Raw genomic sequence first — 15,519 nt, 5'->3', positions numbered from 1 at the left:
GGTAATGTAAACTTCTCTTGAAGGTGAAAATGTCTCATTTTAATAATCTTTGGTTTCTTTAAAGACCTTGCCACCATGGAAGAAAGAATACTGAAACGTTACTACAAAAAGGTCACAGAGTTTGTGGCAGATATGACCAAAATTTTTGATAACTGTCGTTACTACAATCCAAGTGACTCCCCTTTTTACCAATGTGCAGAAGTTCTTGAGTCATTCTTTGTACAGAAACTAAAAGGATTTAAGGCAAGCAGGTAAGCTGAAGTGTTCCTAATCGTAGATGTTCTCTTGTCCCCTAAAACTTCCTTAATACCTTTATAAGCTTACCTTACATTCATACAGGGATTTACCTCTCCATGCACTTGCCTGGACAACTACTCTTCTTTTCCAAGAAGAAAAAATTCTTCTATAATAGGCAACTGTTAGTCAGAGTTAAGGCTTAAATATTGTTTTGATGAGGTAATTTGAGATAATGTTTGTTCAAAATAAGCTGTTAGACACAAATTAAGTACAGTGTAGAAAATTTGAATGACACTAAGTCATTGCTGCAGAAAACTTAATGAGAACTATTTCTCAGCAGGACATAAAATGTGCTGTTCTGAGTTTCGATTACGTTCTACTCTGCTCTGAGTCCTTTTCAGATGCTAAAAAGAGACAATCTTGCGAGGCTTGTAAGCCAGTGAAATCATTTCAAATAGTTTTTGTTTTTTAATACCTCCTCTTATTTTACCATATTTACCATTGTGTTACCATATTTGAAACAGAGGGAATAAATAGTCTTTAAGATATGGAAAGCTAAATACAATTCAAATTTGGCTATTTAACATCAGACTTTCGTTCTGAATGCTTTTCTGTAGACTGATGTGTAGAATATTTTCCTAATACAAATGTTCCTGAAAATGAATAGGCTGCTCTTCAGTGGATTTTTCTGTTGCTTGCCAATTCTGTCTACAGTAGCATGTACATGGGAGTTGTACTGCGCTAGTCAAATTATAATGTGGCATTTAGTACAGCTCTTCCTAAAACTGGCTTAGTCAAAACACGAGTGGACTATACGGATTTCTCCTACATCACTGCTGTACTCCAGCGTAAGCCAACTGCAACTGAGTTACAAATATTGAATGCCTTTCAGCATTACTCAGAAATCTGTATGTGCATGATAGTTAACTTTGTCCATCTGACGGTAACAGTCAAAACTGTAACAGACTGCCAGTCTAATATAGTAATACAGGATCAACACGAATATTTCTAATTAACTGAATTGAAAGATTCAATTTATACTCGCTGTGGAAGCTCTCTAATCTAGCGAGAGTAGGATTAATGAGAAAGGGTGAGACAAAATTGACTAGTCCAGCATTTTCCTTTCCCCTTTAATATTATAGTAATGTTTTTACCAGGTAGTGCTCAAATGTTGCTTCTTTCATCTTGCATTAGCTGATTATCCAGCATCCACTGCTTGCTCTTAATTTCATTGCTACATCTTTTTTTGTTACCGTTTTTCATTTATACCATCCATGTCCTTTCTTTTCTTGCAGATTGTGATATCTTTAGTCTGAACTTTTTAACTGGAATCAGAACTGGATGTTGGGGTCACTTTCTTTTATTGTACAATTCAATGACATTAAACTGCCCTAAAATCCAGATCATTTGTCTAACAAGTAAATGTTGTTTTTTATTTTTTGTTACCAGCAGTCCTGCTGGTAAACACAAATGTATCAACAGAAAAAAAATGTCCCGTTGCTGGAATACTGTATTGATAGAAATGAAAAATTAATCTTGGAAAACATGTATTTTATTGTTTTATTTTCAGTCACTAATAAAAATGTGAACGTCAAAGAGTTTTGCTGAACTCTGATTAGCAAAAATGTGATTTTAATATGCCTGGTTCAGTTTTTTCTATTAAGTTAATCCAAAGATTTCTTGAATAAATTTAAGCTAAATACACCTTATTATAAATATTCACACTTACTGTCTTTTTGCTTTCCCGTTGATAGACTACTGTTATGTAAATAAGAGTAAAACTAAGTTCAGGCATTTTGGAATATTCCAGCGACACACTGCATTTTACAAGTAGTAAGATATACAGTAGTGGTATACAGTAGGTGAAAATGTGCGTAGAATTCAGAAATATTTTAAATGTTTTTTTTTTCTGAAGGGTTTAAAAACAAAAATGGAAGCAACATAGTGGTAATTCCCTCCTACTGATTTACCCTTGGCAACACCTTGCAGCAACTGTGTTCTTCCAAAATGAAGGGTGCTTAATTCTTCGCTTTCTTCTGTATTCTGCAGGTCCCATAACAACAAACTGCAGTCTACAGCTTCTTAGAGTTCAGCGTGTTAACCTAACACACGAGCAAGAATCTGGTTGTCTGAAAATTTTTAATTAAGAAGCCAGATGTTTTTAGTCAGGTTATCCTGACAAGACTTGATGTAAACTGCGTTTTTATTGGTCACAACAGTCAAATTATATTCTTGGCTTATTTTGTCCAAAGGACAAAGAAATAAAAATCAGCAGCACCACTTTCTTGTCAAGATCAAATTGTTGTACTATTGTGGCAGAAGCAGGAAAACTTTTTGTTTTGTTGAAGGAGAGAGAGAAAGAGAGCAAGAAAAAAAAGATACAGTAAATGGGGTCAAGTTTAACTCCATGGAAATGCCACGTCTGTTCTTCAGTGAAGAAGCTGGTTTAAAGTCCACACAGAAAACTTTGACTGTATTTATTTATTGTTGCAAAAAAGACGCTTTTTTATTGCTGCCCTCATTTGTCAGCTAATTATTTTTTCTTATAAAATCCAGCCCCGGTTACATGTAATCCATTCTGTATCTTAACATGATTCCTGTAGGTAAAAGTACAAGAAGACCTCTAGATGTCTTTTCTTTCTATGAAAGGAGCTGCTATGTACACATGTGCACACACACAGAACTGGGAATCAACAATGAGTTTATCATTCATGGTAGATCAAAAAAAAATAACAAAAAAAAACAATTAAGCTTGCATAAAGGTTGGGCTAAGTGGTCATGGACTACAGACTCTGTTGCCTTGAATATAACAGTACAATTTGTCATTTACTCTGCACCAGACTGAAATGAGTAAAATCTATTTGAAGGTATCTTGTTTGTAAACATTTGTCAGATTCTAATTTTTTTCTTTTGTATTAAAATTCAAAATATGGATGTATATGAAACAAAATAAATGGAGATAATTGTTCTCCCCACACATGTAGGTGTCTTTGAGTGTGCGCTAATATGTTTGTAACACTTTGGGGATCTGTTGAGAAGTATAGGTATTTCAAGTAATTGGGGGGGAAGTGGCCAGGGAAATCTGACTTTATTTTGCTCCAAAGGTAGCATTTATAACTTTTCATTCTTAAGCAGCTGTTATCCCTTTATAAAATTTCTACAGTGGTGCCAAAATTACTGTAACAGATAACATGGTAGGAAGTATTTTGTGAAATGTCATTGCCCACTGCTGAATTGATATTTTGCCAAGAACCCTAAGAATGTAAAGTACCAAGTGTAATTAGATCCTTGAAAGGCATTCTGGATGGCTTCATTGTTTCCTGTATGAGGAGTGCTAGTAGGGGGTATAAGTTGAAGTCAAGAGAGGATGCGATTTGCAGATGTTTTTCTTTCTATGACTTTCATATTGCATAAATGACTTTCTCGTGTTACCTGTCTACAGTTACCAGCCATGCTTTATATGCAGCTCTTCAACCATTTGACTAGCTTTTGCACTAATTCACAGTTAACTTCTGTTCTACAGTGATCTGGGATTTACCTGATTTATGGATAAGCTCCTTTTGGGTTTAACCTCACACCTTGCTATGCAAGAACCTTTTCTGTTACTTTTCTTAAAGATGTTGCTACTGACCACACTTTCTTATACTTACAGGCTCAGGTGTACAGGTACTTCTGGGATAACTTTATCTAACAAAACCCATGTTTTTTTGTACATACAAATGTTGTCAATTAACCTATATGTGAAAATTAAAAATAATAGTTCAATGTGAAAACAATTATCCATTATGCTTCTTAAAGTTTAAAAAAAAAAAAAAAAAAAGTTGCATTTAGGTTATGTTGTCCTTGACGTTTTAAAAAAAAATGCTGCATATTGTATGCATTGTGTTTTTAATGCAGAAAGGAAAAAAATCTCAACTTCTAACAGCATTTTAACATATCCTGCATCTCTTCAAGATTTCACAATATTTCTGTACTATTTATTCATACATAAATATATATGACATTTAAAATTTTCCTACCTGTAGGCAATAGATTGCTATGTTTTTAAGAAATTGTGGCAAATTGAAGAGTACTTTTTTGTACCTAATAGGACACATCATCCTAGACAAATAAAGTAATGTGTTTGACATTGATTTGGTGGTGTTTCTAATGAAACATTTGATAATGCCATGGTGTATAGGTCTTGGCTTTTCCAGATTATAATTACTAGTGAATCAGTTTGCTTAGGGAAATAATCCATACGTATGACTTAATTTTGCTGAGAGTTGTTGTGTTTTCAATTGTCATTGAGTATGTTGAGGCATTTTTCTTGCTTAGTGGTGAACTTTCATAGCTACATGGTGTTTCTGGAAAATAACACTTCTATAAAAGTAATTAATACCCACCTTCCTAAAAGCATGGTAAGTTCTTATGACCTGTGATCTCTGTTCAGTCGTCATCTTTTTCATGTTTTTTATAAATATCATGTTTTAAAATAGTAATGTATTCTAACAATTTTGATATGGTGAACTATCCTAGCTTGATTTTTTTTTTTTTTTTCCTCAAAAAACTTTCAAGCAATTGCCTATGATCTAGATTTACTTTGAAACTAGTTGTAGAGCAGTGCTTGTATCTGATAGGGGCAGAGACATTCTGTCAGTTGCTGGCATTTTTTACTTGGGATTTGGATGTCACTAGCACAAGATACTGTTACTTATCTCTGAGACAATCAAAATGAGATATGGTCATATGCATTATTTTTGTACCCACACTTTGCCTATTTTAGATTACAGTATTGTCTTGGGGGTGAGGAGGGTGCTTAATTTCTATTCTGGGCAAATGTGTGACTCTGGGACTTGCTCATTAGTCCCTGAACTGCAGTTGAACATAGAAACAAATTTAAGATGCACGTGTAACCCTTTTTCCTTCCTTCCCCTGCCCTATCCAGTCCACACCTGTGCTTTCATTTGTTGCCAGGAAGTCATTTTGCCAAATCAAAAGTCCCCTTGAAGTCCCTATGGAAAATTCCATCTATATATGCCACGTTCCATGTTAGCTCTTCGTTCTCACAGAAGTGAGACAATATATTTTTAGATGGACACAAGCTATTAGTAAATTTATTTGAAAGACTTTTGGGTCCTACAATGTACAATGCTTAGTATTTTGTCCCCTATTCCAGACCAAGAAGTACTTCGTACAGTGTGACTTATCCCCCATCCTCTGCTCGCTCCATAGCTTTCAGTGACACTAAATGAAGCTGCAGACTTCTGCGACGTAAAATCGTGTTAGAACTACCTTTGCTTCAAAACAGAAAATGTTTATAGGATGCTCCTGTTCCAGATCGTTATATATATCACTGTATACATTTTTAATCGAGATGGCAAGTTCCCCACATACACATTACATATATACATATTCCCCTTTTTATATACATACAAACAGTTGTAAGTTTTCATTGCTATTAAGATTCTGCTGGCTCAAAATCTAGGCCTTATTTATAGGGATATCTCTGCAAGTACTCAGAGCTACTGCCTTTAGAAGAACATTTTGTCTTAATAGCAGTACTAATTGCCAGTTACTTTTCTGCACCACTGCATGAACTAGCCACATTTGAACTGTATCTTAAAATCAGAGGCGATGCTTCAAACAAGGAGATGCCTTCTTTTAATACTCATTACATAATCTTTTTTTTGTTCTTTTGGAACCCAGGAAGCTGTGAATCCAGACCTCCTGTGAACAGGTAGAAGACTCAGAATTTGTGAATACTGGCTCTTGGAGTAGTAAACATTAAGATCGCCTTTGCAGAGTTTTCATGTAATTAAGTTCTTGTATTTCCACCACATTAAGGGTACTAAAAGGTTGTATTTTTGATTCACAGTAACTTCACTGCCATGCAAGTACAAACTGGGTAATTCTCAGGGGAAGATGACCTCCAGTTCACAGTTCTAGGATTGGACTTCTAAAGAACTGACAGCATAACCAGGCATACAAGATGTGCATGCAATTGCATGCTTATTTTGCATTCCTTGGCATGAACTTGTGACATTGTTTGTAAGCTTAATTGGGCACTGGTGCGCAAATTATTTGATTTGCTTTCAGTTAGTGTATTTATATACTTGAATAATTAATAGCTAGTTCATAAGCTTTATGTGAAAACCTAACACTGAAGAATAATGGTAGTTGAGGAACCAAAACAGTATGCAAGATACTTGGTTTTGCTGCTATCTTTTGAATCAGATATACTTAAAGCAGAGTTGTGTGAAAATACCATTGACATGCCCTGTAGGTAATGCTATGGTATTATCTAACACTTGTTCAAGGTGAAGGGTTTGAAAGTGCAGTTACTTGTGTACCTTGAACAAGCCTTCAGAATTTTACTTTACAATTACTACAAATCATTAGGTCTATGTTATAGCAGAGGAGGCGATAGCCCATGGCTCTGAAAACAGCTAGAGCAAATTCACGACTGGTTATTGTCAGCTAACTTTGTGCTGTATTTCACAATGTGTAGGTACCTACTCAAAACATTCAGCTAGTGTTTGCGAAAGCACAAAAGCACGTGTCCTGTTCACAACCAATTTCAGGCATAAGTAGAATTACCTCCTACTGCTGCTCAGTCATCAAACTTACTCTTGTAGAGGAATTCTGCTGCTGCCTGTAGAGGTTACCGTAGCCTTATCTACATTTAGCATCAGCCCCTTGCACTTTGCGGTTCCTCTTCCTGTTGAATCTCTTCACATAGCTCCTGCTGCTTCCAAGCAGTCCATCCCCAGGCCTCAGGCGCCCTCTCAGGATCTGCAGTAAATTTGCAGGGATCTGTCGTCTCTTGTGGTAGGTCTGACCCATCACAATGTATCTACTGCCTACAAAATAAAGATTCCTGTGTTATGAAGAAAGCATTGTTTTATTCACTGCACCTGCTCTAAGGACAGTACATTTATGAATGGATGTGAAGTTATACCCTACAGAAATATATCCTAGGACTTGGGGATTGTGCTTGCACATAAATGATTATTTGTGTTGCATTGCAAGTTGAATCAAATACTAACTAGTATTTGATAAACTGGCATTTAGAAGGAAAACTGAACTATTTGCAAAAAGACAAGAGCTTATGCTCCTGTTTTTGTTTTTTTCCTATTTTTTTTTTTAAAGAACTGCACTGCTAGCTGACTTCTACACATGTTTGGGTTTCTTAGAAAAGCTGAGGAGGGGAAAGAACCCTCCATTCTAAGAGTAAACATTTTTTTTCAAAATATTCCAACCTGGATTGAGTTTATTAAACTAGGGAAGGCTAAAATTACACTGCATGCAGGAAAAATAGTGGAATGGATTTAACTAGGGTTGTTTACCAAGTTTAAAGTCAGGACACGGTTTACTGCGGTTTAAAGAATCCATAACTAGAATGTGAATTCGGAAGAAGCAGCCATCAGGAGGAACAGACAGACGATTCATCTTGTATAATCCATCGCTGTTTACCAAAAACGTAATGAAGTGGACTCCGCTCCCCAGTCTTTCCATGTTATAAACAATTCCATTCGCTGCTGTTTTAAGGAGGGGAGAAAAAAAAAAAGCATCAGATTCCATATCTTAGTGGCAACTCAAAGTAAATGTGAAGGCGCTCATTTAATATACTGTGAAGTATCAGCAGAAATCCTTTGGCCCAGTAGAGGGCAGGCTTGAAAGCAACAGTTCAAATCATAAAATGTGATGTTACTAACCTTTCTATCCTTTACAGCTCTGAAATGTTGCTCAGACTTTTTTCATACCTGACTTTCTCAATTTAAGGGCAGAATGAGACGGGTATTTGTTAAACATTGAAATGTACAAAGGTCGTGTCACTGTAAGACCTACATTTGACAGGAATGCGTGAGAGTTGTAAAAAAAAAAATAAAGACTGTATCATTTGTAGAAGCACTTCCTGACTTCTCCATTTAGAGAAAGCAGCTGTCTCATAACGTGTTTATGTTCTGCAAATGGAAACATCTGTTACCAGGGGGCATGTATTTTGCTTATCTCTTAAAACGCTGTGAGGAAAAGTTGGTATCTATGTCACAACTTCTGAAGTGTAAGGAAGAATTTCAGTCCGAAAATGTTTGTTCTTAGGCGTTCAGTACAAAATTCCCAGGTTATTTTCTGCCACCTTTAGCTACGTCAGCTTGGACTAAAGACACTGAAGAACTTCATGAAGAATCCTCTGCACAGACAGAACGCTGCTTGGGTCAGTGTTTTATTTTCATTTGCATCTTTATTCCCAGAAATCAGAAACTCACTCTGAACAGTAAGAGGTAAGTAACAGCTATGCTGTTTAACCTTAGAGTATCTAAAGCTGGTGGTCTTTGGTTCTGTTGAATTACAGGAAGAGCGCTGTGTTCTTCCCTGGAGTAGAAAGGCAAGAAACAGGAAAAAGAGCCCAGTGTAGGGAAGGAGTAATACAAGACTTGGTAGTTTGTTATGTAAATAGCTGCAATGGGTCCCTTTAATGGACTTAGTATTTCACTAAGTATATTAAGTAAATACTATCTTAAAAGCAGAAGTGAAGTGTACTTGAACAAGGACAGCCCAAGCATTGTCTGTGTGGTTCATGGAGGATAGCTCACCACATTCCCTCCTGCAGTGGGCCTCCACTTCATCTCTCTCTTTCCTGCCCTCGGTCAGACATGCCTTCCACTTGGGGTTTGGCTCAGTGTTAAGGTTACATTTAGGGTTGTTTGGAAAGTGTGAACACAGACTCCATTTCCATGTGGGATTGTGTAAAGGCTCCCCTGGGGAGTTCAGGTGTACCCAAAGGCTTCTGTGGGAGGCACTTTCTCATGGGAGAAAGTGTCACCATACTTGTTTTCTAGGGTCCCAGGGGCTGTGAGCCCTGCTGTGGCTGTTCCTTTCCTGGGAAATAGGCAGGAGTCAGAATTTCACCCTCTGTACCTTCCTGAACGCCCCCACAGGAACGACCCCCGGCCCCCTGACCCTTCCTCGCCACGGAGCCCAGCCTCAGGCAGAGCCCCCAGGAAGCCCCGGCCCCAGCCCGGCCCTCGGGGCTCTCTTTTCCATGCTAAATCAGGGGATCTGGGAACGATCTGGTTTTATTTAGTTATTGGAGATGGCAGTAGAAGAGAAGGATCAGATCAGATCCCGCCAGCCCTGTGGGAGCCCCGTTGGCAATTACAGGGTTCCCCTTATCTCACAGGGACCATTCCTCCAAAGCTGACAAAGCAGCACGTGAGAGCTGGAGCTGAAGCACACGCATTATTCTTCGAAGCCCCCTGATTCAATAACAGGATCCAGAGTTGGGAAATGTCGCTGAAGAGGTTGCAGCTCAGAGGCTGCAGTGGGATAAGGTGGGACGGGGGCTTGGAGGGGCTTTTGGCTCGGGGCTGAGCACCCGTGGGGCTCTCCATGCACTGCTCCTGCCTTGGCCGATTCAATTTCTGCCCATTTCTGTGAAGACCAGAGATCAGACCTGACCCAGAATCTCCCTGGGTAAAAGCAGCGCCTGGTTGCATCGCTCACCCTAACCCTAACCCTACAACCAGCGGGCAGGGGCTGCAGGGGCTCCCCACCACCAGCGATCTCTGTGTGGGGCCGAGCGGCTGTGGAGCACTTTGCTTCAGCAGATTTGCTTCTCCCCGTCCCCTTTCCATGCATTAAATGAGCAAAGATCAGCATCGGTGACATTTCCAAACAACCCCAAAGCAGGGGCGAGGAGCCCAGCACCCCGCCTGTAGGTGACCAGAGGACGCAGCTCGGATGGGGGCTGCTCAGATGGGACGAGCCCAGCACACAGCAGGCAGCCCTGGGGTTATTTTATCCTCTGCGGTTCTCCTGTGCGGTGAGAAAGAGCCCAGGGGGAGGAAGGGGGGGTGGAGATGTGGCCTCTGTCCCCTGCCCTGTCCCGGCGCCCCATGGAGGAGACACTGCTGCAGGCGCTGCGGTCACCCCGCTCCTGCACGGCCCTGCTGGTTCTGGGTTTTCACCTGCAGGCTCACTTCCTTCCTTCTGCTTCCTCGCGGAGAGCAAACGGGCCAAAAAGAAGTGTGGGGAGGAAAAAGGGGGCCTTGGGATGGCCCCCAATGCCCTGGCTGTGGGGTCCCATCGTGTGTGCGCCCTGTGAAAGGTGCTGGCCCCATCACGGGTCTTCTGCAGGGGTTATGGGGTCTCAGCCTCCTCTCCCAGGCTGGGGAGCCCCCAGGAAAGCTCCTTGGAGCAGGTCCCATCACAGGGACATCAGCACCAGGGATGAGGCCCCTGACCCCCCCATGCCACCCCCCTGCATTCACACATGGTCTCCACGTCCCCGCGCCCGGGGCCGTCTCAGGGCTCTGCTCCTCCTGCTGCCACCCTCCCCGCTGCCCCGAGCACCCAGCCTCCAGCTGGGCCAGTGTGCAGAAAGCACCCCGAAGCCTCTTTCCCCCCAGCAGAACCCCCCCCTCCCAGCCCTGAGGTGAAACTCTTCGCAGACACAAATAACCCAAACCCAGCCAGCCGCCTGCTCTGCGGTCACCGCTTGCATGAGCGAGGGAGCAGCAGCAGCAGCAGATCACGGGGGCTGAGCACCAGCCCCGCATCCCCTGCCCCCCAGCCCTCACCTCTCACTTCCCTGAGAGCTGCCGATGCTCGCGGGCCCCCGGAGCGGAGCAGGATGATGGGGACGTGGCCGGGCTGGGGCTGGCTCCTTCTCCCAGGTGAGGACGGGCGCAGAGCTGCTGAGCCCCCCCGTAGAAGTGCAGGCTCCCCTTGGGGTACCAGCCCCGGAGCCACAGCATCGCAGCCTTTTGGGGCTAAAAGCGGGCAGATGGGGTCTCCCCAAAAGTGCTTATTTCTCACCGCCCCTCCGAAGCGAGCTGACGAGGGGCAGCTTGGGGGACCAGGGCTGGTTCCTCTCCATCACCGTTTGGTTTCCCCGCAGCATGCCAGGCTCTCGTTGCCCCCCGGGAGGTGAGCGGCCACGCGGGGCAGGCGCTGACCCTGAAGTGCTGGTACACGCCGGGCTACCAGGGCTACAACAAGTACTGGTGCCGCGGGGCCTCGCGGGACTCCTGCAGCAAGGTGGTGGAGACGGCGGGGCGAGAAGTGCCCCGGCAGCGCGGCCGCGTCTCCATCGCCGACAACCACGTCTTCTGCCTCGTCCTGCTCACCCTGCAGGAGCTCTCGGAGGAGGACGCCGGGAGCTACTGGTGCGGGGTGGAGCGGGTGGGCAGGGACATCATGACACCGGTTACCGTCAGGGTTTTGCCAGGTGAGCGTTGGCATTTTGTTGGTTTTTGTTTTTTGTAGGGGAAAGCATTTTTGGGGGAAGGAAGGTGCTGGGTTGTGTTGGGGAGAGATGGTGCAGCTCGGCTCCGCTTGTATTGGTTGGCACCCAGTATAAACCAGTGGCAGGGCACAGGGATGATGGGTCCCTTCGTTAAGGGGTGCTCGTAGGTGCATGCAGGAGCCATGCGCAGGGGTTTGCAGCACCGAGGCCAGTCCTGGGCCATTATTTGGGCTCCCAGCACCAGGTGCTGCAGCCAGAGAGCTGCTGCCAGCCAGCCTCTGCAAACCAAAGAGGGTCTGGGCTGCAAAATCTGAGCTTTTGGGTGAGGAAAAGGGGCAGAACCAAGCCCTGCAGCCTTGGGAAAGCCTCAGTCCCTGGCATCCAGAGAGATTCCTCTGCACGGGGAGCTGCAGGGAAAGAACATCCCTTGGGAACACCGGCAGGGCAGGGGCAAGGGCTGGGCACGGTACAGGCAAGTGCTCACCTCCTGCTGGTGGGACGTGGGGGACCCCAGCTTCCCCCAGGCCCACCCCCGATGCGTCCGTACGAGCTGTGCCTGCAAACCCTGCAGCCACCCCCTCGCCCTGGCTCTCCGACGCCACCACCGAGCTCCTCTCCACGGCCAACAGCACCAACGCCACTGCCACGGGGTGAGCCATGGGCACCACGGGGCGGGGGGGGGCTCGCAGACATGGGGTCTTCACACCGGGGGGCTCACAGGGACACTCTGGAGATGTTTTTTTCGGGGGGTGACGCAGCAGCAGAGACCCAAGTGGGGCCCCAGGCTGGTGTCCCTGCTTCGTGGCCCCGTCCCACAGTGGGCAGGGGGCTGCAGGAGCACAGCGCCAGCCTTTGAGGGGGGAGGCAAACAGCCCCGCTCCTCTTCCCTTGCCTCCAGCCCCCCCTGGTCAGCCCTGAGTGCCCTGGTGCCCACGGCGGTGCTGCTCTCCCTGCTGCTTGTGGCCGGCTCTGCCGGGCTCGCCTACGCCCTGTGGAGGAGGAGGGAAGGTAAGGGCACCCAAGGGTGCCACTGCGCCCATCCCGGGCACAGCGGGACCCATCTGGGGAGCTGAGCGGGGCAGGAGCTGGGGGGGTTTGTGTGTTGCGCTGCTTTGCCACGACTTTTCTTCCTGCCCCCAGATCTCCAGAGACCCCTGGGAGCAGTGAGATCTAAGCCAAAGGACTGGGTTCAGCCGCACCATACGGCAAGTGCCCGGAGAGCCCCCCCCTGGGACCACCGGTCCCCACGAGCCCCCCCTGCAGCTGCAGCCTTGGGGCTCCCGTGGGTGTCCGGGGGCACGGCTGGAGCCCGTGGGGCTGAGCCTGGCAGCGAGCAGGGCCGGCTGCCCCCTGACCCCGCTGCCTGTTTCAGGATTTTGGGGACACGCTGCCCCTTCGCACCGAACCCCCCCTGACCCCCTCCAAGCCTGCCTTCGCCGGGGAGCTGGACAGCATCTACGACAACGAGCTGGCCCTGACAAAGGTGAGAGCCCCAGCATGGGCAGCAGGGAACCGGGGAGCCCTGCAGCACCCGGCCGTGCCGTGCTGAGCCCCTGCCCTGCCCCAGGACCCCAGGGACACGCCGCCCCCGTGTCAGCAGGACACCGTGCAGCAGGACACTGAGCTGGAGGATGAGAACTTCTACACCAACACCTTGTGCCACGACAGGAGCAGGGGGAGGCCCAGACACGGCGCCCAGCAAGGAAATGAATTCCTCCAGTCCTAAGGGAGCGCCGCAGGTGGGCAGCAGGGTCCTCGGGTGCTCCCCTGCAGAGACACCGGCGCTTTGCTCCGAGCTGGGCAGGGAGCAGGGGGGCTGCAGGATGGGAATGAGCTTCACCAGGGGCTGCAGATCCATCACGGGAGGATCTCAGCAGCACCACAGCTTCTGCCCACAGACAGAGGCCGGGGACACCCCAATTCCCCACCCCAAGCGCATCCCCGCTGTCCCAGCCTCCTGCCTCCAGCTGGGCTGCTCCCAGCACATCCCACGGGGCTGCCGGGTGTGGAGATGCCCTGGACCGCATCCTCCTTGCCCAGACCCGGCACAATCCCTATCATTATCTCGTTTCTCCTGCTCTTACTCAGCCTGAAGCTGCCCGTGGCGCTGGCCCCGGTGTGCACAGCCGTGTGGGTGAGGAACCTGTGCAGGAGATGCAGCCCCCGGGGAAACCTGCAGCTGTCCGGGGCATCGGGCAGCCTGCACACCCCGACGGTCCCAGAGCATCCCCCTGCCCCCTGCCCCGCACCCTGTGGGGCTGAGCCACCCGCCCCGCAGCGGGAGCTGCTCGGCACCAGGCACCTCTCCCCCTGCAAAGCCCAAAGCGCTGCCGGCACCCCCAAGGCTGCAGCGGGGAGGGTTTGGGGTGCAGAGAGCCCGTGTCTGCTGAGCAAAGGCACTTTGCAATAAAGCTGGGTATCCTGCAGCTGTCTGTCTGTCTGTCTGTCTGTCCACATCCTCCCGCAGCTGCCAGTGCTGGTCAGGGCACCGGGGGCTGCCAACGCGGGTGCGTGGAGCCGTGCAGGGAGCCCCATTTGGGGGGACTTGGTGTCCTGGGGGGGGACACGAGCACCTGGCTGAGCCCCACTGCGGGGAGAGGAGCCCTGAGCAGCACCAGCCCTGCTGGATGGGTCCAAACACCCATTTCCAGGCTGACCTGCAGGTCCCTCCAGCATCGCTGCGCCCTTCACACTTCGCCCCTTGGCTCGTTCCCAGCAGCAGGACAGACCCTTGGTCTGCACAGAGCCCGCTGTGGGGCCAGGATACGGAGATAGGTCAGGGCCAGTTCAGCCGTGTCTCCATCAAGGGGCACCCTCAGTGCCCCAAATCACCCACAAAATGACCTTGCATCCGGCTCATTTCTAAAAACATTAAAGAGAACTGGCCCCGGAATGGAGCCCGGGGGAACCCCACTGACTGGCCAACAGCCTGATGTAACCCAGGCACCACAGCCCTTGGAGGCACCACAACCTTTTGAGGCCGACCCACCAGCCGGTTGTTAACCCATCCTGTTACCCACTTGTCCAGCTCCCCTTCTGCTGAGGGATTTGCCCAGCAAACCACAGGGTCAGCCAGTCGGTGAGAAAGAGGAAGGAGGAGGCTGGGGAGGCTGCTGCTAGGGGATGGGAGAGGATATCCTGGCCGGGGCAGCAGGGATGGGACGTGTTTGGGGTTCAGGGGGTCCCTGTGGAGACCCCGCTGTGTGTCCCGCTGGCTGGAGGCACCGCGTGGCGCAGCAGTGAGGTGGGGAGGGGCAGGGCTGCACCCACCGGGGGGGCTCCCCGGGGCAATGGGAAGCGTCGGTTCGGCATCACTCACCGGTGGAGGCCAGGAAGCTGCATGGGAACTCGAGTTTCCACTGCTGTCAGCTGATTTCTCACATCCTCTTGCACCACCAGCACCCCGGTCACTGAGCCTGACCCCCACCAGTGAGTGGTGCTGAGCCACAGGCAAAAGAGGAAGCGAAGCCCCCGAGAGGCACCGAGGAGAACGTCTGGCCGGAGGGCTGCCCGACGGGTGCTGAAGGCCACATCCTGGCCATGTGGCTGCTGCTGCTGCTGCTCACCTGCACGGCTCTGTGCCCCTCGGCAGGCGGCCGGGCAGTGAGGGGGCCCGGCACTGTGCGTGGGTACCTGGGGGGGTCCCTCTCGGTGTCCTGCTCGTACCGGCACGGCTACGAGAAAAACTCAAAGTTCTGGTGCCGCCCGGGAACGGTTTGGAGCTGTGGTTCTGATGGGTACATCATCGCCACCTCGGAGAGGAAGCCCCGGGTGCAGCGGGGCCGGTTCTCCATCTGGGACAATCGCACCCAGCGGGTGTTCACCGTGACCATACAGAACCTGGAGGCAAAGGACGCGGGCACCTACAGCTGTGGGGTGCGAAAGCACTTACTTCACTTTGATGACAGTGACGATGTGGAGGTGATCGTGTCCCCAGGTCAGTGCTTGTGGGTCCCCTGCGTGGCACCAGTGCCTGGCTGCACGGTGCGGGGCTGGGGGCGGGCTGCGGGAGGTGGTGACACCCGGGTGCAGCGGGGGCAGAGAGCAGGGGG

At 48.2% G+C, this 15,519-nt stretch overlaps 4 protein-coding genes across 22 annotated transcripts in view; 3 read left to right on the top strand and 1 right to left on the bottom strand.

The window, feature by feature from the left end:
- The window catches only part of BPTF (bromodomain PHD finger transcription factor), a 57,104-nt gene extending 53,888 nt beyond the window's left edge, over window positions 1-3,216 (top strand). For 12 of the 15 annotated variants that reach the window (XM_084492316.1, XM_084492312.1, XM_084492302.1 and 9 more), the window contains 2 exons: window positions 65-251; window positions 2,287-3,216. In XM_084492316.1, the coding sequence (XP_084348442.1) occupies window positions 65-251; window positions 2,287-2,323 (224 nt within the window). In that variant the 3' untranslated portion in view covers window positions 2,324-3,216. Of the gene's footprint in view, window positions 1-64; window positions 252-1,532; window positions 1,834-2,286 lie in introns of those variants that run through there. The other 3 variants (XM_084492305.1, XM_084492303.1, XM_084492310.1) reach the window with 1 other exon arrangement.
- LOC311420927 (UPF0450 protein C17orf58) lies at window positions 2,352-14,884 on the bottom strand. Of its 2 annotated transcripts, XM_084492341.1 has the most exons (3): window positions 14,787-14,884; window positions 7,566-7,757; window positions 2,352-7,079 (listed from the first exon to the last, which is right to left on the bottom strand). In XM_084492341.1, exons 2-3 carry the CDS (start codon window positions 7,732-7,734, stop codon window positions 6,892-6,894), a joined length of 357 nt encoding a protein of 118 aa, XP_084348467.1. In that variant the 5' UTR covers window positions 7,735-7,757; window positions 14,787-14,884; the 3' UTR covers window positions 2,352-6,891. The 2 variants fall into 2 exon arrangements, with proteins under 2 accessions (XP_084348467.1, XP_084348466.1); XM_084492340.1 differs by lacking the exon at window positions 14,787-14,884 and having other exon boundaries at window positions 7,566-8,193.
- Window positions 9,561-13,893, top strand: LOC311420923 (CMRF35-like molecule 9). Of its 3 annotated transcripts, none has more exons than XM_084492333.1 (8): window positions 9,561-10,895; window positions 11,120-11,449; window positions 12,039-12,117; window positions 12,366-12,475; window positions 12,608-12,672; window positions 12,840-12,950; window positions 13,035-13,206; window positions 13,556-13,893. In XM_084492333.1, the coding sequence occupies exons 1-7, from the start codon at window positions 10,493-10,495 to the stop codon at window positions 13,191-13,193; spliced, it is 1,257 nt and encodes a 418-aa protein (XP_084348459.1). In that variant the 5' UTR covers window positions 9,561-10,492; the 3' UTR covers window positions 13,194-13,206; window positions 13,556-13,893. The 3 variants fall into 3 exon arrangements, with proteins under 3 accessions (XP_084348459.1, XP_084348458.1, XP_084348457.1); XM_084492332.1 differs by having other exon boundaries at window positions 11,982-12,117; window positions 13,068-13,206; XM_084492331.1 differs by having other exon boundaries at window positions 11,982-12,117.
- LOC311420926 (CMRF35-like molecule 2) overlaps window positions 14,871-15,519 on the top strand; it is a 28,514-nt gene continuing 27,865 nt past the window's right edge. For both annotated transcript variants that reach the window (XM_084492339.1, XM_084492337.1), the window contains exon 1: window positions 14,871-15,012. In XM_084492339.1, the coding sequence (XP_084348465.1) occupies window positions 15,008-15,012 (5 nt within the window). In that variant the 5' untranslated portion in view covers window positions 14,871-15,007. The remainder of the gene's footprint in view (window positions 15,013-15,519) is intronic.

Source organism: Aythya ferina, assembly GCF_964211825.1.
Source record: "Aythya ferina genome assembly, chromosome: 18".
Classification (NCBI taxonomy): Eukaryota; Metazoa; Chordata; class Aves; order Anseriformes; family Anatidae; genus Aythya; species Aythya ferina.
Note: the sequence above shows the minus strand (reverse complement) of the source record. Positions and strands in the feature narration are given on the sequence as shown.

What these genes read in the sequence shown, in the direction of transcription:
- LOC311420927 (XM_084492340.1), bottom strand. Translation starts at nt 7,800, where the DNA reads ATGGAATCTGATGCTTTTTTTTTTTCTCCCCTCCTTAAAACAGCAGCG. An exon ending in GTGTCCTGACTTTAAACTTG is followed by an intron (nt 7,080 to 7,565) that starts GTAAACAACCCT and finishes TTTATTTTGTAG; the next exon opens with GCAGTAGATACATTGTGATG.
- LOC311420923 (XM_084492331.1), top strand. Translation starts at nt 10,493, where the DNA reads ATGGTCTCCACGTCCCCGCGCCCGGGGCCGTCTCAGGGCTCTGCTCCT. An exon ending in GGGCTGGCTCCTTCTCCCAG is followed by an intron (nt 10,896 to 11,119) that starts GTGAGGACGGGC and finishes GTTTCCCCGCAG; the next exon opens with CATGCCAGGCTCTCGTTGCC. An exon ending in CCTGTGGAGGAGGAGGGAAG is followed by an intron (nt 12,476 to 12,607) that starts GTAAGGGCACCC and finishes TCCTGCCCCCAG; the next exon opens with ATCTCCAGAGACCCCTGGGA.